The sequence below is a fragment of the Solanum stenotomum genome, chromosome 12, assembly GCF_019186545.1.
Source record: "Solanum stenotomum isolate F172 chromosome 12, ASM1918654v1, whole genome shotgun sequence".
Classification (NCBI taxonomy): Eukaryota; Viridiplantae; Streptophyta; class Magnoliopsida; order Solanales; family Solanaceae; genus Solanum; species Solanum stenotomum.
The window spans coordinates 46,209,716-46,226,959 of record NC_064293.1 but is presented as its reverse complement, the minus strand read 5'-3'; the positions used below and the strand labels follow the sequence as shown (position 1 = coordinate 46,226,959).

General features: G+C 33.0%; 2 protein-coding genes across 3 annotated transcripts; both read left to right on the top strand.

Moving 5' to 3' along the window:
* The first annotated feature begins 6,117 nt into the window (after window positions 1–6,117).
* Window positions 6,118–7,200, top strand: LOC125847756 (dof zinc finger protein DOF3.4). The gene has a single exon (XM_049527439.1). The coding sequence runs from the start codon at window positions 6,407–6,409 to the stop codon at window positions 7,127–7,129; it is 723 nt and encodes a 240-aa protein (XP_049383396.1). The 5' UTR covers window positions 6,118–6,406; the 3' UTR covers window positions 7,130–7,200.
* A 3,689-nt stretch (window positions 7,201–10,889) lies between these two features.
* LOC125847742 (nuclear pore complex protein NUP58) lies at window positions 10,890–17,211 on the top strand. Of its 2 annotated transcripts, none has more exons than XM_049527424.1 (6): window positions 10,890–11,581; window positions 11,694–11,808; window positions 12,451–12,924; window positions 13,580–14,081; window positions 16,004–16,044; window positions 16,811–17,211. In XM_049527424.1, the coding sequence occupies exons 1-6, from the start codon at window positions 11,145–11,147 to the stop codon at window positions 16,841–16,843; spliced, it is 1,602 nt and encodes a 533-aa protein (XP_049383381.1). In that variant the 5' UTR covers window positions 10,890–11,144; the 3' UTR covers window positions 16,844–17,211. The 2 variants fall into 2 exon arrangements, with proteins under 2 accessions (XP_049383381.1, XP_049383380.1); XM_049527423.1 differs by having other exon boundaries at window positions 16,808–17,211.
* Window positions 17,212–17,244: the final 33 nt, after the last annotated feature.

Below are 17,244 nucleotides of genomic sequence, written 5' to 3'. Positions count from 1 at the left end.
GATCTTGAGCCATTTTCAATTGATGGCGAACTATTATTATTTTTAATTAAAGTAAGTTCATCATTCAGAAACGAATTTGTCCTTATTTTTGGTTTATCCAATGAAAATCCACATCTTCAGTTTTCCAACTCTGGGCATTCAGAGGATTTTTGTATACTAGGTGATTTAAATTTATTGTCACACGATTCAACTTTTGTGGTTAGATTAGATTATTAGACGTTCATTATCATTAAAGGACTACATATCGCATTGGAATTCTATGATTTTTTCCAAATGCTCGGTCATAAAATAAGTGTCGTTTTAAATTATTTGACATTCTTTATTGCCAAAATTAATAAATACGATATAGTTTACTAGGTTATCCATATCTATTAGATGTTTCTTAAGGATTGATGTATTAAAAAGAAGTTCTTTAATATATTTTAGGGATAAGACATAAGTATCCTCTATACTATAACCGAAATCTCAGAGACATGCCTTAACTAAACTAATGTATATTATACCCGTGAACCCTTTTTTTTGATAATTTTGTACGCCTTTTTTAGCTTACATAACATCCAAACATCTCCAACGCGCCTCAACCATGTGGAGTCGTGGAATGTGCCATGTAAGTAAAAAAGGTGTATAATATTACAAAACATATGAGTTCGGAGTTAATTAAGGTGTTAATCTGAGCTAGGTTTCAGTCACAGTATTATATATAGGAGTTACTTAAACCTTATCTCAATTTTTATGTAAACCAAAAGAGTAAGTAAAAGAAGGGAATAATGGGTTTAAGATGATTAGCAAGACACAGTTTAATTTTGTCTTTTCCTTATAAAATATTAATGAATGTACGTTGGACAGGTAGAAAATAAAATAGAGGAGGTCCAAGTGCTCAAAGAAAGAATCATATTGGCAGAAGAAAACGCCAAAAAGAAAAGGATGGTAAAAAAGAGAAGGTAAGAAGAGAGATCTACGTGATGTGGAAATTGTCGATCTATTATAGGCAAAACTCCAATCAAGAAATGGCAATCGCAAGACAAACACACAGATCGCGTGTGTGTACTAATCTGCCCCCGAAAATGACTAGAGATCAAAGGAGTGCAACACAGTCAAACGGTACAACACTCTTACTATCTTAACTAAATTATTCACATTTTTTTTCTAATGAATTATTCAAACTTTAAGCGAATTGTTAACATCATATATCCAATAATTCACTTAATATAAACGGAAAGAAGTACTACTAATATATATTTCATTCATTTCAAAATAAGTAATTGTGACACACAAGTGGTGTAGCCAGAAATTTTATAAAGGGGTTCAAACTTTGAATAGTAATTTTTTAAGAAAAACGATGATTTATAGAGATTCTATTTTTAATAATATTGTGATATAATTTGGATAAATGTGTCTCCTATGTATAGAGAAAGAAAACCTTATTCCAAAAGGAAAATGTATTAAAATTTAAGAAAGTCTTATTCCACAAAAAAAAAAAATTATTAAAATATAAGAAAATCTTATTCCACTAGGAAAATGTATTAAAACATAAGGAAATCTTATTCCACAAGGAAAAGATATTAAAATTTAAGGATTTTTTTTTCAATTAAAACCCTATTCCAAAAGGAATATGTATTAAAATTTAAGAAAAATGTATTAAAATATAAGAAAATTTTATTCGGTATTAAAATTTAAGAAAATAATTCAATTTTAATTGAAAAAAATATCCTTATTGGAGGTGAGATTCAAACTTGGGTCACTAAAGACAAACATAACACTATTTACCACCAAGATACTGAATATTTATGTTAAACTTATGCATATTTATTTACTTACAAACTTCAAAAAGGCTAAATAATTACAGAAAAATGAAAACGCTCATGCAGGGAATCGAATTGGGGCAGAGAGTGGACTAGTGACAACTCTAACCATCTCCACTACGAGTACTTTGTTATTTCAGCATGTCCAAAATATCATATATACCAATATAAGTCAAAACTTTATGTGTATATATCGTATAATTTTTCGACGAAGGGTGTCCAATTGGACACCCTAGGACAAGGTGGCTCCGCCCCTGGTGACACACACTCATAAGAAAATTATTACTACTCATTTGTAGAAATTAAAATGTATTTTTATTAATTTATCTTTAATATATAAATAGCTTTGAAATATATATAGGGGCATTGATTCATTGGTATGCATGCATATTTGGCGATAGCAACAGGTGAGGGATGACGCCGCGCGCATGCCTCTCAGAATCCCCAACAAATCTCCGACCGCTTTGACTATATTACTGACCTTATTGTCTCTTATCCTCCTCACACTTGTTTCCCTTTGTCCTTTCATCCATCTTCACTCCTACCCTAATATTTCTATTATCTGCCTTTGTTCACACATTACATCTACTTCACTTAATTCATTACTCAATTATACAAAAAATTATCTAAACGCACATTTTATTTTATTATAATTTTAAAAAATTCTTTACCATTTAAAAAAAATTCAAAAATTTTCCTCTCGGATACATCACTCTTCTCTCGCTTATACATCTCTATCCCCCTCTTTGATACATCTCTCACCTATATATCCGGAAGTCCAATAATGTATCCGGATGTCCTATTTGAAAAGGAGTAGGAAAATAATGTAATTAACTCTTAACACTGAAGTTTATGTAAATTATACTTTAATTAATACATATTTATACCTTCTTTTATCATTTAACCATCGCAAATTAGTAGAATCAGAGTTCATGTAGACACCACTACTGATGTGAGTATTAACCTTTTTGAACAAAAAAGGAAGAAGAAAAGGAAAGAGTGTATATATATATATATATTATCTTAAAAAAATCAATTGGAGAAATAATACGTATTTATGAATATAATATGACTTAATCCATATAGAAGATTTAGGCTAACACATACTCTTTGTCTCTAATTACTTTTTCACTTTTCCTTTTATAGTTATCCCTAATTACTTGTCCATTTTGACAAATCAAGAAAGGACAATTTTTTTTTACGTATTATACCCTCAATTAAATGACTAATTACTTTGAAAAATGTAGAACTTTTCATCTACTTCATAATTAATAGGGGTAAAATGATAAACTCACAATGTCATTAATTATTTTCTTAATATGGTATATCAATTCAAAAGTGGACAAGTAATTAAGAACAGAGAGAGTACTTAATAGTTAGTAATTCGATTTTCAAAATTGAAAAAAAAACACCGTTTATAAAGGACACAGGGACAATTATTTCTGTAGGTTGAGGTGGAGGAAGAATGATTGAAAAAACATATTAACAACTCCATTGTATGTATGGTCCCAAATAGAACACGTTAACTTTGAAGTATTGTGTTGTGTGTTTAGTCATGTCAACAATCAGCCATTTTTACCTAAACAAACATTTTTTAGATATAAAGATGACCTTTTATTATCTAACAAGACGGAATTAAAATCCTAGTGTTGCAGAGGTTAAATAGAAGTTACCATGTAATTAAAACGTGATTTGAGGTATGGTCAATACTCAATAGTCTCAGAATCCACAGTGGAGCGAGAAATCCGGCAGAGAATATCGGGGTACGAAACACCAATAAATCAATAGTATTAGGATGTGAGAATCTGAAGAAAACGACAATTCTAAGATAAGCCCCTCTGTTTATATGACTCTTTGTTATCTGATCCGATTTCAATTTATCTGACATTAATATTTAAGAAAAAGAAACAGATCAAAAAAATAAATAAAAATTAAACGATGTGAAATGTATTATTAGTTAGTAATTTTGTCCAAAAATGTTCAGTCAAATATCTTCATCCAAAGGGAGTAATATTTATAAAAAAAAGTATATAACCTTTTTATATTTAAACATAAATTTAATTTCATGTATAAGGAAGTCATTTGTTAGGAAGTCGTTTTGTTAGGAAATATAATTTAATTTTAAGCATAATTTTTTTTTAATTTTGGAGATGTTTGAAAAGGTTATAAAGTACTTTTAAGCACCTATTTATAGGCCAAAAAAATTTAAAAATAAGTTACGATCTACTCCCTACATCCAACAATAGTTGTTCACTATAATAAAAATAGTTGTCTAACAATACTGGTCCAATTTAGAAAAATTAAGAGATAGTTTATCTTTTGTGTCTATTTTACCCTTACTATTTATCATCTAACTCATTTTTCAAAACATTAAATTCAATAAAGTCAAAAAATAAAATAGTAATATTACCTCTATTATTTATTGTTTTTTAAGGATTGTACTGTCAATTCAATAGTGGACAACTATTATTGGACAGAAGAAATATTTATGATTTTTAACTTTTGACTTATAAGTTACTCCCTCCGTTTAAAAAATAATGAACTCCTTTCCTTTTTAGTCAGTTTCAAAAAGAATGATCTCTTTCTTTTTTTGGTAAAATTTTAATTTCAGCTTTACACGTGGCATGTTTAAGGGACAATTTTATACATTTGACATAACTTTAGTTTAGAACGACAAGATTAAAAAGTCTTCTTTATTTTCTTAAACTCTGTGTCAAGTCAAACTAGGTCATTCTTTGTGAAACGGAGGGAGTACTTTAACAAGTCCATCCAAATAAGTCCTTAGTTTTAAACTCTAATCTCTCTAGGTAAAAAGTCGTTTTTGTTAGAAAATACTTTACTCAATCTAAATTTAAGACAAATTATCCAAGTATGGGTGAAAAAAAAGAGAGAAGAAGTTGTATTTTTTGTAATGAATAAATTGAGATGAGGTAGTACTTGAGCTTAAAGGTTGGTTTGAGAGTTGAGGGGGGAGGTTGGAAACAGTCCAATAATTGAGTACCCACGCTAATCCGACATTCATAATATTGTCGGTACTAAATGAATGCATCTATCAGTCCACCTTTTCTTCTTAAAATCTTTTTCCTCTTTCTACACGCTCACAACTCAACCCTCCCTCTCATCTCTTTCAAAATTTTGGCACTTTTCTCCCATTTACATTATTGCTTCATTTACTCATCTTTTCTTATTAAATTCATTCAACTTTTTTACTCATTTTTTACTAAGTTTTAAAGTATCACTACTATACTATTTAAGAACATCCAAATCTTGTAACCTTGTTATACTGAGAGTAATAATAGTAAAAGTAGACTGCAAATATAGCAACTCTTCTTTGTCTGAATTATAAGTGAAAAGAAAATAAAAATAGTAAATGCTGTCACTTGTCAGTTCTTGCACTACCAAAGCTTTTAACTACAATAATAATACAAATTGATCCCACACTAATAATAAAGTAGGTAATTGACTAGGATATGATTATGTGAAAAAAAAGATAAACAATAATCATGCAACATAATAGTAATTCCGCACTTGCAACATAGTTATATCATTTGTCATGTAACTATGTGGACGTGAGGAATAAACTATTATCAGCGCCGATCCTTCTCAATAATGGATTGGTCTGTATTAATGAATATGTTAAATAAATTAGACACGTTCATTTTATTTTTATCATTACTAAAATAAAAAATATGTTGTATACGAGTTGATGCATAACACTAAAATAATGTTGCTAGTTATACAACCTACTACAAGGAGCCTCACCGCTAGTTATAGTACTTCAAAGAAGATTAGACTTACACATAATGGAGTAGTATAATATCATAGCCGTATCTATTACCTCGTGAGTTGTAATGTCAGCGTAATTTAATTATAATTAGACAACAAAGTAAATGTACAACTCCACACATAGGCCATCATGAATCAGACCAATCATGTTATATATAATTAAATCGTGCTTAATTAACCAGTTGAGTCATCCAGTAATCCGATAGTTGTTGTTGTACATGTTTTTTTCACGGTATTCAATATCTGTATTGGAGTCTCTCTATATTAGTATTCGTGCCACATAGAGGTCATTCAAGGAAAATGCTCCCTATCAAAAGATTTAATTTTACGTAAGGCTTAACTCCAAGACCTCTGATCATAAGAAAAACAATTGCATCCACTATACTATGACGGTTGTTGTTGTACATTTGGTTCAACTTGTATGGTTGTGTATGTACATGTATTGGAATTGGCCAGCAAAAGTCACCATTTATGAGCCAACCCCATAACAAAAGCCGTTTTCGAGCCGTCTGAATATTATACATAGCTAGCACATATAGAACAAAAAAATAAATAGACCCTGCTAAAGCTGCTCTCTGTTCTTTAGCACAAAACCGTCAGAATTCTTTAGGACCCTGTTCCACTGAGCACAACACAGATTCTTTCTTTATTTCTCTCTCTCTTGAGCTGAGATCTCTCTACCATATAAACCCCACCACATGCTTCCATAAACCCCACAACATTTCTCTTTTCACTTCATTAAATATTACTACAAAATTCTGTCCTTGTTCTTCTCAGTTCTAAAAACAAAACAGAGCTACAACAACAACAACATAAAAATGCCTTCTGATGTGAGTGACCGAAGAGCAACCAAACAACAGCAAGGAGGTGCACCGGCTCCGGAGCCGGAGCATCTTCCTTGCCCACGTTGTGATTCCACCAACACAAAATTCTGTTACTATAACAACTACAATTTCTCTCAGCCACGTCATTTCTGCAAATCGTGCCGCCGTTATTGGACGCACGGCGGCACTCTTCGTGACATCCCTATTGGTGGTGGAAGTCGTAAAAATGCAAAACGGTCCCGTACAATCACTACTAACTCCATTAACAGTAGCTGCTTGTCCTCCACGCTCTCTCCTCGCGACTACCATCACGCGCCTAACCCGTCACACGTTTCTCCTTTTTTGGTTCCTCTAACTGCCGATCATGGCGGTTCACTACCGTTTGACGTGAAGCCGAGTGTGAACATGTGTGGGAGTTTCACTTCGTTGTTGAGCAGTGCTCAAGGTCCTGGTGGGCTTTTAGCACTTGGTAGATTTGGGCTTGGTGTTGGGTCTGGAATTGAAGATATGGGCTTTGGTCTTGGTAGGCCCATTTGGCCATTTCCTGGAGTATCACATAACAGTGTTGATAATAACAATAATGGTGCTGGAGCTAGTATTTTTGGAAGCACGTGGCAGCTTGCTAGTGGTGGAGAGGGAGGCTTCGTTGGAGCTGGAGGAGAAATTTTTAATTTCCCAGATCTTGCTATTTCTACGCATGGAAATGGTATGAAATGATTGCTTTTAGGGGAATTACGAATTGGATTTTGTAACTTTTAGGGGTACTTGTGTCTTTTTTTTATTTTTATTTTTTTAGATTTTATATGATCTTTAGCTATATGAAAGAAAATGCCAAATCCCAGAAAAAAAAATCAAAACTTTTTGTATATTTTTGGTTTTCCTTTGCAACTTCTTGGCTTCTGGAGTACTGCTGGTCTTAGAATTTAGGACTGCAGTTTCTTCGATCATCAGCTGTAATTTGATGGAGAAAGACTATGAAATGGTTGTATTTTGTTTGTTGCTACAAAAATGTCCCATGTTTACCTCTCTGCCTCTTCTTGTTTTCTACTTTTTTGTTATTTGAATATGCAGGCATATTGAAGAAAATGGAATAGAAATGACTACTACTACTAGTAATCTTGAAACCGGCATGCAGCTTCATGAAATTAGTCTGTACAACCAGGGGCGGACCTATAGTGGTTCAAGTGGGTTCATTGAACTCTATGAACCCACTTCGTTGAAAAATAACACTGTATATATATATATTTAATCAGTTTTTAAAAGTTTATATGTATATATTAAATTTTGAATCCACTAACACAAGTCTGAAGCTTAGCCAAGTGGTTGAGGGGTTCAATTTCCCCAGTCAACCTGGGATCAAATCCCCATTGCCACATTTTAGTTTTAATTCGTTTTTTTGATATATAAAACGTTCTCACACAGTTTTTGTCTTCTATGTAGGTGTAACTTTTGTCCTTTTTGTTACGTAGAAACTAGAAAAAGTAGAACAACTTTTTACTTTTACAATTAAAAGTCCAAATAATCAACAACTTTTGTCCTTTTTGTTTTTAATTTTTTTTTAAAAAAAAATTCAACTAAAAAGGCACTAATCCCTATTATTCTCAATTCTAAAAACCATTTTGTCTTCTTCTTTGTTGAAATCTTCTTTAACGTCTCTTACTTTTCCCCCCAAAATTTTGAGCATATTTTTTTTGTTGAAGGAAAAAAACTCTCCCCGTCTCGCAAATCTTGCATCAATAGTTAATATCCATCAAGTATGTTTTTCGCTCTTGATTCTAGTCTTTATATATACATATATGATTATTGTGGTTATTTTTTATTTCTTCAACTTAAAAATCCCTTATCATTCTAAAATCAACAAAAAATTACAAATAATATTAGGTATATTTCTATGTATTCGATTATGAAACTAAGGTTATAATTATTTTGTTTAATATTTTGTTTTTATTTGTTAAATGTTGAATGGAGAGAAATCATTCAAAATATTCTTTTATCTTCTTAGTTTCTATTGAAGCCTAGTTTTTCGTCCATCTTGTTATTTATCGTCTCATTCATAAGTCAATGTAATTTTTTTTCAAATGTATTAACATTGTTTAGTATAGTCAGATATGTATGTTGTTAGTTTCATAAAAATTACAAATAATATTAGGTATATTTTTATATCTTGAACCCACTTCGTGAAAATCCTGGGTCCACCACTGCTATACAACTTAAATCCACCTTCTAGAACTCGGGAATGGAAGAGAGGGTGCACTTAGCATTCTGTATTCACGCATGATCAGAAAAAGAGCCGCAACCATAAAATAGAAGGCGTGAGAGAAAATGACATAAATAGTCCCATAACTATAGAAGGAGTAAGTCTAAAATGGTCCCTTAACTATATACTTAACGGATTTAGTTCTTTAACTATTCAAAAATTTATCAGCTTTAGTCCCTTAATTATATACTTATCGATTTTAGTCCTTTAACTATAAACTTACCAATTTTAGTCCTTTAAGTATTTAAAAACTTATCAGGTTTGGTCTTTGTCCATTTTTTAAATACAAATAGCTTAGGTTTATCTTAATCGAGATCTTCATGAAATTAAATCTTTAATGCATTTTTTCAATTGTTTCTCTGTCCCCGACGGTTTTTCTTCAAACTACTCTTATGAAATGAACAATAACGTCAACGATTCAAAATAAAATTAACGAGGAAAGATGATATAAGTCCTAATTTTATTCAATGGAGAATAAAATTAAGCATATAATTATTGTTAATGACTTGAATCCGCACTTGAATATGCTAATCAGTGCGGATTTTATTTAATTTACTCAATTTTTTTAACGTAAAATAAAATGAATAGAATAATAAAAATGATCTATTTAAAAAAAATAAAATTACAAGTCTACCATTTTATAAATTTCAATTTCTGAAAAATTAAACAAATTTCGTTCAATAAAGTCGTTGGAGTACAAACTTTGGATTTAACGGGTAATCATTTTTTTCTTTTTATAATAATGTTTAGCATATTCAAGTCATTAGTAGCATAATATGCTTCATTTTATCCTCTGTTGAATAAAATGATGACTTATATTTTTTTTCCTTGTAAATTTTATTTTAAATCGTTGAGGTTAAGGTTCTTCGCATAAGGTTAATTTGAAGAAAAAGTAGCGGAGAAAGAAAAACAACAGAAAAAGTTGCTAAATGATTTAATTTCTCGAGGCATGGATTCCTTCAATATAAACTTAAGCTATTTGTATTTAAAAAATGGACAAAGACCAAACATGATAAGCTTTTGAATACTTAAAGGACTAAAATCGGTAAGTTTATAGTTAAGGAACTAAAACCAATAAGTGTATAGTTAAGAGATCAAAGCTGATAAGTTTTTGAATAGTTAAAGAACAAAATCCGTTAAATGTATAGTTAAAGGATCATTTTAGTCCTACTACTATAGTTAAGAGACTATTTATAACATTTTTTTTTAAGGTGTGACGTATGCAATCGTTGGTTGACATGAGACATGTGTGTAACTACAACGATTTTGCCTTGGTGCATATCTTGCAATATTTCTATCTTTACTCTTAAAGTAATTTTATTTTATCTCCATGAGAAAATATAATTTATTTTAGTTTGGTGATACGATAAATATAAAAATAACAAATAAAAAGTTAGTTTCAAGATGCATATATTGAGATATGACTCATTATAATTAGTTACAATTTAACCAACAATCTTTGGCCAAATAAGTTAATGATGACTTGGGATCACGGTTTTTGTCCTACCAAACTTAGCCGCATCCATTTGTATAACAAGTGTTTTAAGCAATAGAGGTAACAAGACAAAGTGTTTTACCTATTGACATAGTTAACACACAACTACACCACTTAAGTTCCATGCTATTTAAAATTAGATTACATCAAATATTGAAAGGTACAAAATTATTAGAAATACAAATACAAATTTAAATAACGATTACTATATAAGCATGCATACAGAGACAAAGTCAGGGTTAAGAGTTTGGGTTCTAAATTTCGTTAATAACCGTCAATCAATTTTTTTAGTGGTTCAAAAATTAATATACATATATATTTTATTAATTTTCTATTATAAATATATGGTTTACAGAAAAGCTACTGAATTCGTCCGAATCCATGACACATGCATCGTCATTTATGTACATTGTGAAATTATAAATCATCAAGCTATTACTTTATGGAACAAGAAGTTATATAAGTTACAAATATACTTAAAATAAAATGTCATATGGCAAACAAGATGAACAATCTAAATTCTAACGTGCAACTGTGCAAGATAGTCACCAAACTCATGATGTAGTTGTACAAGTGAGTTCCTACATAATAATAATTAATATATGTAAATTGAATTTTCAGTATGTTACTATTTTTGTTCTTTAGCTAAAAACAATTTACAACTATGTTTTGTTCCACTTAAAAGAAAATCCATAAACTATTTAGTTTAATGAGAAAAATCTGGAGGAAAATGTCGAGCGAAGTCAGGTGGGCCTCGTAGCGGGCTGAAATTCGAACACAGACGGAAATATAGGTCTTCTTCTTTTATTCACAAGGAAGAGAGGATGGCGCCTTTTTCACTATCCCCCAATTCATATTTTAGGGTTTTCGAAGAATAGCTGTTTGAGTAGCCATTTCTACAATTCTTCGGGCTTTGTTCGGCTTTTTCCCTAATTCAATTGTTGTGGAAATTTCCGATGAGCGAAGCATTGCAATAGCGAATGGCGTTCACTTTCACTCCACAGGCACAACAGCCGTCCCTATTCCAAACTCCGGGACAGCAACAAGCGTCTCCATTCCAAACTCCCGGGCAGCAGCAATCATCTCCATTCCAAACTCCAGGGCAGCAGCAAGCATCGCCATTCCAAACTCCCGGCCAGCAACAGCCGTCGCCATTCTCTCAGATCACTCCCTTTTCGCAACAGCAACAACAACTTCAATTTCAGCAGCAACAGCAACAGCAACAACAACAACAACAACAACTTCAGCAACAACAACAATTGCAATTGCAGCAACAACAACAACAACTGCTGCAGCAACATCAGTCATCACAGCCGCAACAATTGTACCTTTTCACCAACGATAAGACTCCTGCCACCTACAGTACCAAATGGGCAGACCTCCACCCGGACTCGCAGAAGCTTCTGTTGCAAATTGAGTAGGTTAATTTCATATAGTAAACATGATTGAAGTTGTTTAGTTTCCTATTCTTGTTGTCTATTTTTGTTAGAGAAGTTTCTTAATTGTTATACCTGTGCTTGTGGATGTAGGGAGAGGATACTGGAATACAGGGATGAAAGCCAAAGGCTTGACCAGTGTAGCCGACTTTATGATTCATCAGTGTCAAATGATGGTTTTGAGTTGGATGCAAGCCGCAGCATTCAGGTTGTATCTTATGATTCCTTTGTATTTTAATCACTATTACACCTCCAGAATGTAAATCTTCAGTAAAATTCTCGGATCAATTACCCAAAAGTAAGGTTGTTTTTCATCTTGAATCATCTGCTGGATTTACTTGATTTCCTTCTGTACTAGTTTTATAGTCACTTTCAAATTCACAAGAATGAACATGCTAATGTCGTCCACGCACAGAGTTAGAGTTGTTATCAAACATTAAAATAGTCACATTCTGGTTTGTAGAAGTGTTTTTTTGTGGGAAAATAATATAAGAAGTGTACAAAAATCAGGGTCTTTCTACCAATGTCAGTATTTTTGGGAAAGCTGATTTATTCTTCTAGCATGCATTCTATGTATAGTTACATTCCTTGTGTCTATTTGTGCTTAGCACAGACTAGAGGTGCTGTTGTTTGCATTAGTTGGATTTTCATATCATTTAACAATGCTCGTCATATTCTTGTTGTTCAGAGTGAAGATTCCTGCATTTCTTTTTCTGATAGAGGACAGTATTTGCCACCGATAGTAACATTTTGGAGTCTGAATAAGTTCTCCTGCTTTCCTTTCTAATTAATGTTTCTAACCTCCATGTTTTACTTTGTTGCATGTGCTAATGTTAAGTTGCTTTTTCAGGAACTTGGTGGAATCAGTACATCAATGGAAAGACAAAAGGCTATCTTGCAAGAGCTAATGATTGTTGTTAAAGATATGCTGCGCAATACAGAGGTTGCGGTGCGCTCTTTTATGATGTTACGCCCAAGGTTTCATCATCAAAGTGCACCTGCTGCTGCAAGCGTTACTGCTCCATCACAGGCATCAGGTGCAACTGTAGCTCCAGCAGCATCTGGTTCAGCTCAGTCTACCCCCAATGCGGCAATTTTTGATTTTTACAGTGGGATACCAAAAAAGCCCTCTCCCTTTTTACAGCAAACTGTAGCAAGATTTGAGAAATATCTTGTAGAATGCCGACAATGGGTTGAAGAATTGGAGCAGTTGATGGCCTTAGATTCTGACAGGAATTCTATGAACTCCAGTTCATCTTTGTTGCAGTCTCTTCCAAAAGTCATGTCAAATGTGCATGGCTTTTTTGTTCATGTTGCCGCAAAGGTAATGGGGATTTTAACTTTTTATAGTGATGAGGGCTTCTTAAGATTTGATGGAAGTATCGTGCTAAGTCAGAAGGGAGTAAAAGAGTAAAAATGACTAGGAGTACTTTGCCTTCTTGTTACTTTTATTATGACCAGACAAATGTGCATTATATATATATATATATATACACACACTCTTAAAGAGCTGGCACTGGCTTTGTTTTCATGTTGCCACAAAGGTAATGGGAAGTGGAACTTTTTGTAATGGTGAGGGCTTCTTAAGATTTGATGAAAGTATCATGCTTAGTCAGAAGGGAGTAAAAGAGTAAAGATGACTAGGAGTACTTTGACTTCTTTGTAACGTTTATTTTGACCAAACAAATATACATTATATATATACTTGTAGCTTCTGACGCAGTTGATGTTCCTCATTAATTAGTTTTGTGCCACTTATATTTAGTATCAGAGAGCATCAGCGTATTAGTTGATTTCTGATATACTTTTGAGGCAGCGAAAAATTATTACGCTGCATGCATTCACCATTTGCTCTAGAATTCTAGTAGAGTTGCATGTGAAATGTTTGTGTACCTTGTTTTCATAATTTCTAGCTTACGCCTTTATTTTTAGTTGCTGTGATTTTAAGGGAAAATATTTTTGTACTTTCGGTAAATCAGGTAGAGAGCATTCATCAGTACATTGAATCAATGAAAACAGCATACCTGGCTGATCAGCGCCGTCGAGGGGATGGAAGCGATCCTTTTCTTGAGGCAGATCGGCGGGAAACAGCTAAACAGGAGGCAGCTGCGAAAAGGGTACATCCAACATTGCATTTGCCCACAATTTCACAACCATCAACTCAAGTGGCAGGATTAATTTCCAGCTCAGCAGCACCTGGGGTATCCGGTACACCACAAACGTCATCTGCAGTTTCTTTTGCCTCAACGGGAAGTGGATCCTCACTCTTTGCTACCCCATCCGTTGCTGCTTCATCTTCTTCCCTGTTCACTACTCCAACAATGTCAGCTCCAATCTCCTCTTTGTTCGGAACATCTGGTGCTTCCCCCCAAAGTTCACTCTTTGGGTCCTTGTCTACTTCAACTCCAGCCTTTAGTACTCCATTATTTGGTTCTACCCCTGCTTCTGGAGTTTCATCTTTTGCAACACCTTTTGCTTCAGGTATGTTTCCGCCAACCTCAATAATGACATATTTGGCCCTCTGTTAGATTAGGTTTTACAAAAGTAAATTTTTTATATAATCTCTTTATCAGAAAAACTGAATATCTTTTGATTATTACCCCTCCATAGTTTTGTATTATAGTCTCCATAATGATATTTGATGTAACATGCATCTATAACTTGATCTTTTGTTTATTAAATCAATTATATACTCCCTTGGTTTTAATTTATGCAACACTATTTTCTTTTGGGACGTTTCCAAATGCATGAGACCACTCCATTATTAAGGTAATTTTATACAACTTTCACAATTTTTAAGAATTCAAATCCATCTATTATTGAAATATTTAACTTTGATCGTTTGCTTTATTAAACTGGCTTTTGAACTGTTACTTCATATGTTCTTCAACTACGACTCACATAATACACAAGTCAAATTCAGCAACAACATACCCGTGTAATCCCACAAGTGGGTCTGGGAGAGTAGGGTGGGGTGTACACAGACTTTACCCCTACTTTTGTTGGGTAGAGTGGTTGTTTCCGATGGACCTCCACGATTCAAGAAAACTCATGTTTCAGAACAGGTTTGAAAAATAATTCCACGAATAAAAAGTTTATGATGAAAATACTGAAGAAAGAGAAGTACTGACAGGGAGAGTAGCGGTGGACAATATGGAAAGAGCGGAACCTTAGAGATTTTGAGGATAGGGAGAGGCGAGAGTAGAATGCAACAAGTCAAACTGAATTGTATTTTGACTCTCTGTTTTTTGTGTGATTAGATTTGCCCTAATAATGATGTCTCTGTCATTGATGTCTTAAGACTCATTATAGGGATAGGACAATACTTTTATATTTGCTTATGTAAATATGGTTTTCAGTTGAACCTATGTACTGATTTACAAAAATAGAAACAATTACCAATTTAAAAAAGAGAAGAAAAGAAAAGTACGATCAGTAAAAAATAGTACAGAGAACCAGTGTAAAGGAAACATTAGTAGTAATAGAATTGAAGAATAAGCTAATACTAGCATAATACTAACAATACTGTTAATAGAGCAGATAATTGCTCTAGATTAGGACCCTGCTCTACCAATGGAAGGAGAGAAAAATTGCTCGACGACTTACTAACCATCTACCCTAATTCTTGATCTCCATGCTTTCTATCTAAGTCATGTCCTCGGTGAGTGAGATGTGTCATGTCCTATGTAATCACCCCTCCAATTCTTCCTCAGTCTAGCTCTACCACTTCTCAAACTTATCACTGTCAACCTCTCTCACCTCTTCCTGGCTTAAGTGTACAGTCATGTTATTATTTCAGATTTCTTTTGCCTTTAATCAATAAGTCAATGCCCTTTGATGATTCACCTTTGTTGAGGTGGCCTACTGTACAAAAGAGTCTCAAGGAATTTCTTAGTTAACTGCTATGCTTTAAACTTTTTTTTGTGGCTAATATTTCCAAAAGTTGTTGGTGGGGAAAAGTTGCTTTGAAATTTAGTTTTTTCTGAGGAAGTTACTTTGAGTAGTTAAGTTTTTCCTTTTAGGGAAATTTCCTCTAAATGCTTGTGCTTTTGGTGATTTATTTAATCACATGCTATATTTTCAAAAAAAATTGTTTTATGATCCAACTTTTTTTTTCTACCCTTCATTTTGCCAGTGTGCTCCTTTCTTTTATGATAACCTACAATTTGTTACTTAGTTCATCTGATATTATAATTTTCAGATATCTTTAGAATATTTTCAATAATGAGATATTCTTGATACTGTAGTATTTTCGAATGGAAGGGATTCTTCTTTTTCATCCTGTTTTTCTTCTATCCCCAGAACCTGCATCCTTCAAATTTTGTTTGCTAATTTTTTGAATCTGGTAACAGTTAAATTTGTTTGCTGATTTGTGCCTAATTGTTGTTCTTATGTCCTTGAAGGGGCAGCTCTAGCATCAGGGGCAAGTTTTGGGACTCAATCTGTGAGTATACATGTTCTCCTATATTGTCTCTTTCTTGTTTATGCCTTGACTAAAAGAAAAACACTTCTCACCTATCCTCAAGCATGGCATGAGGAAAATGGAAATCTAAGTGGAGTAGAGGAATAGTTTTATTTAGCTATGTTGGTGAATTTATATGCAGTTCTATTCAATGTTTTTGTAATGCTTAGCTTGTTTATTACCAGTTCTGTGTGAATCCAATCCTGAAAAATTACTTTGTTGAATGTTAGGATGCTTTTACAAAAGTCTTGTTGCTTTGAGCTTTCTATGTGATTTTTTTTTTTAAGAATCACCATGGTTCACCAACTAGCGAGTTGATTTCTTATAAAAGAAAGAAAAACATACACATCAAATTGTTTGAATCTCTATAAACAATTTTTTAATTTGACAAGGACATCACAACTAAGAGTAGTGATGCAGTCATAATGGACATAGACATATTTGGTACTGCCTCATGGTTGCTGAAATTGTTTTTACAAACCTCTGGTTCAAATTCTTTCATCATTTGTCTGGTATATGTTGCAGCAACACTTTGGCATTGATAGATTTTGTATTCCTAATAGAAGGTTGTATCTTTCATAATATTTCATGAAAAGAAAGATGTATGTTTTTGTTTGACAATTTGTACCTACTTCATTATGGTATTATTTAATAAATCTTAACAAAGGTAGGTGCTTATGACTTTGTTCTAAAAATGCTCCTAATTCTGATGCCTATCTTTATTGTGTATCATTCTTTTTGGCAGAAGACTAGAGCAAAAAGTCGTACAGGCAGACGCTAGATAATGTGTTTGGTAATTCATACATCTAAGATTCTGAATGGATGGAAATCTCTATGCTACTGGTTACCTGTCACAGTTGCTTGGCAAGCTCAAGCATTGACAAATCATGAGATAATGCAGTTTATCTACCTCCAGTTTCATTATTGTGGACCGCTATTTCTGCAGAGATGTTAGTTCATAGGGATGTCGCGGCAATGTTATTTCATACTATTTTTCAATTAATTCTCCTGATCTAGTGTACCAAGCTTGATTTTGTACTCGAGTCTCTTCTAGATGATTTCAGTTGCCCTTTGTAGAAATGAAACTGGTTATATTTGTGATGCTTTGGATATTTGTATAAACACTTAGTCGAGATCTCATTTGTTGTAGACGCAATCCCCCCCAATTATAAACCCACTGCT

Excerpts from the sequence above, each read along its gene's own strand:
- LOC125847742 (XM_049527423.1), top strand. The coding sequence starts at position 11,145 with ATGGCGTTCACTTTCACTCCACAGGCACAACAGCCGTCCCTATTCCAA. Across the intron at positions 11,809-12,450 it reads ATGCAAGCCGCAGCATTCAG|GAACTTGGTGGAATCAGTAC; the intron begins GTTGTATCTTAT and ends TTGCTTTTTCAG. Across the intron at positions 14,082-16,003 it reads TGCAACACCTTTTGCTTCAG|GGGCAGCTCTAGCATCAGGG; the intron begins GTATGTTTCCGC and ends ATGTCCTTGAAG.
- LOC125847756 (XM_049527439.1), top strand. The coding sequence starts at position 6,407 with ATGCCTTCTGATGTGAGTGACCGAAGAGCAACCAAACAACAGCAAGGA.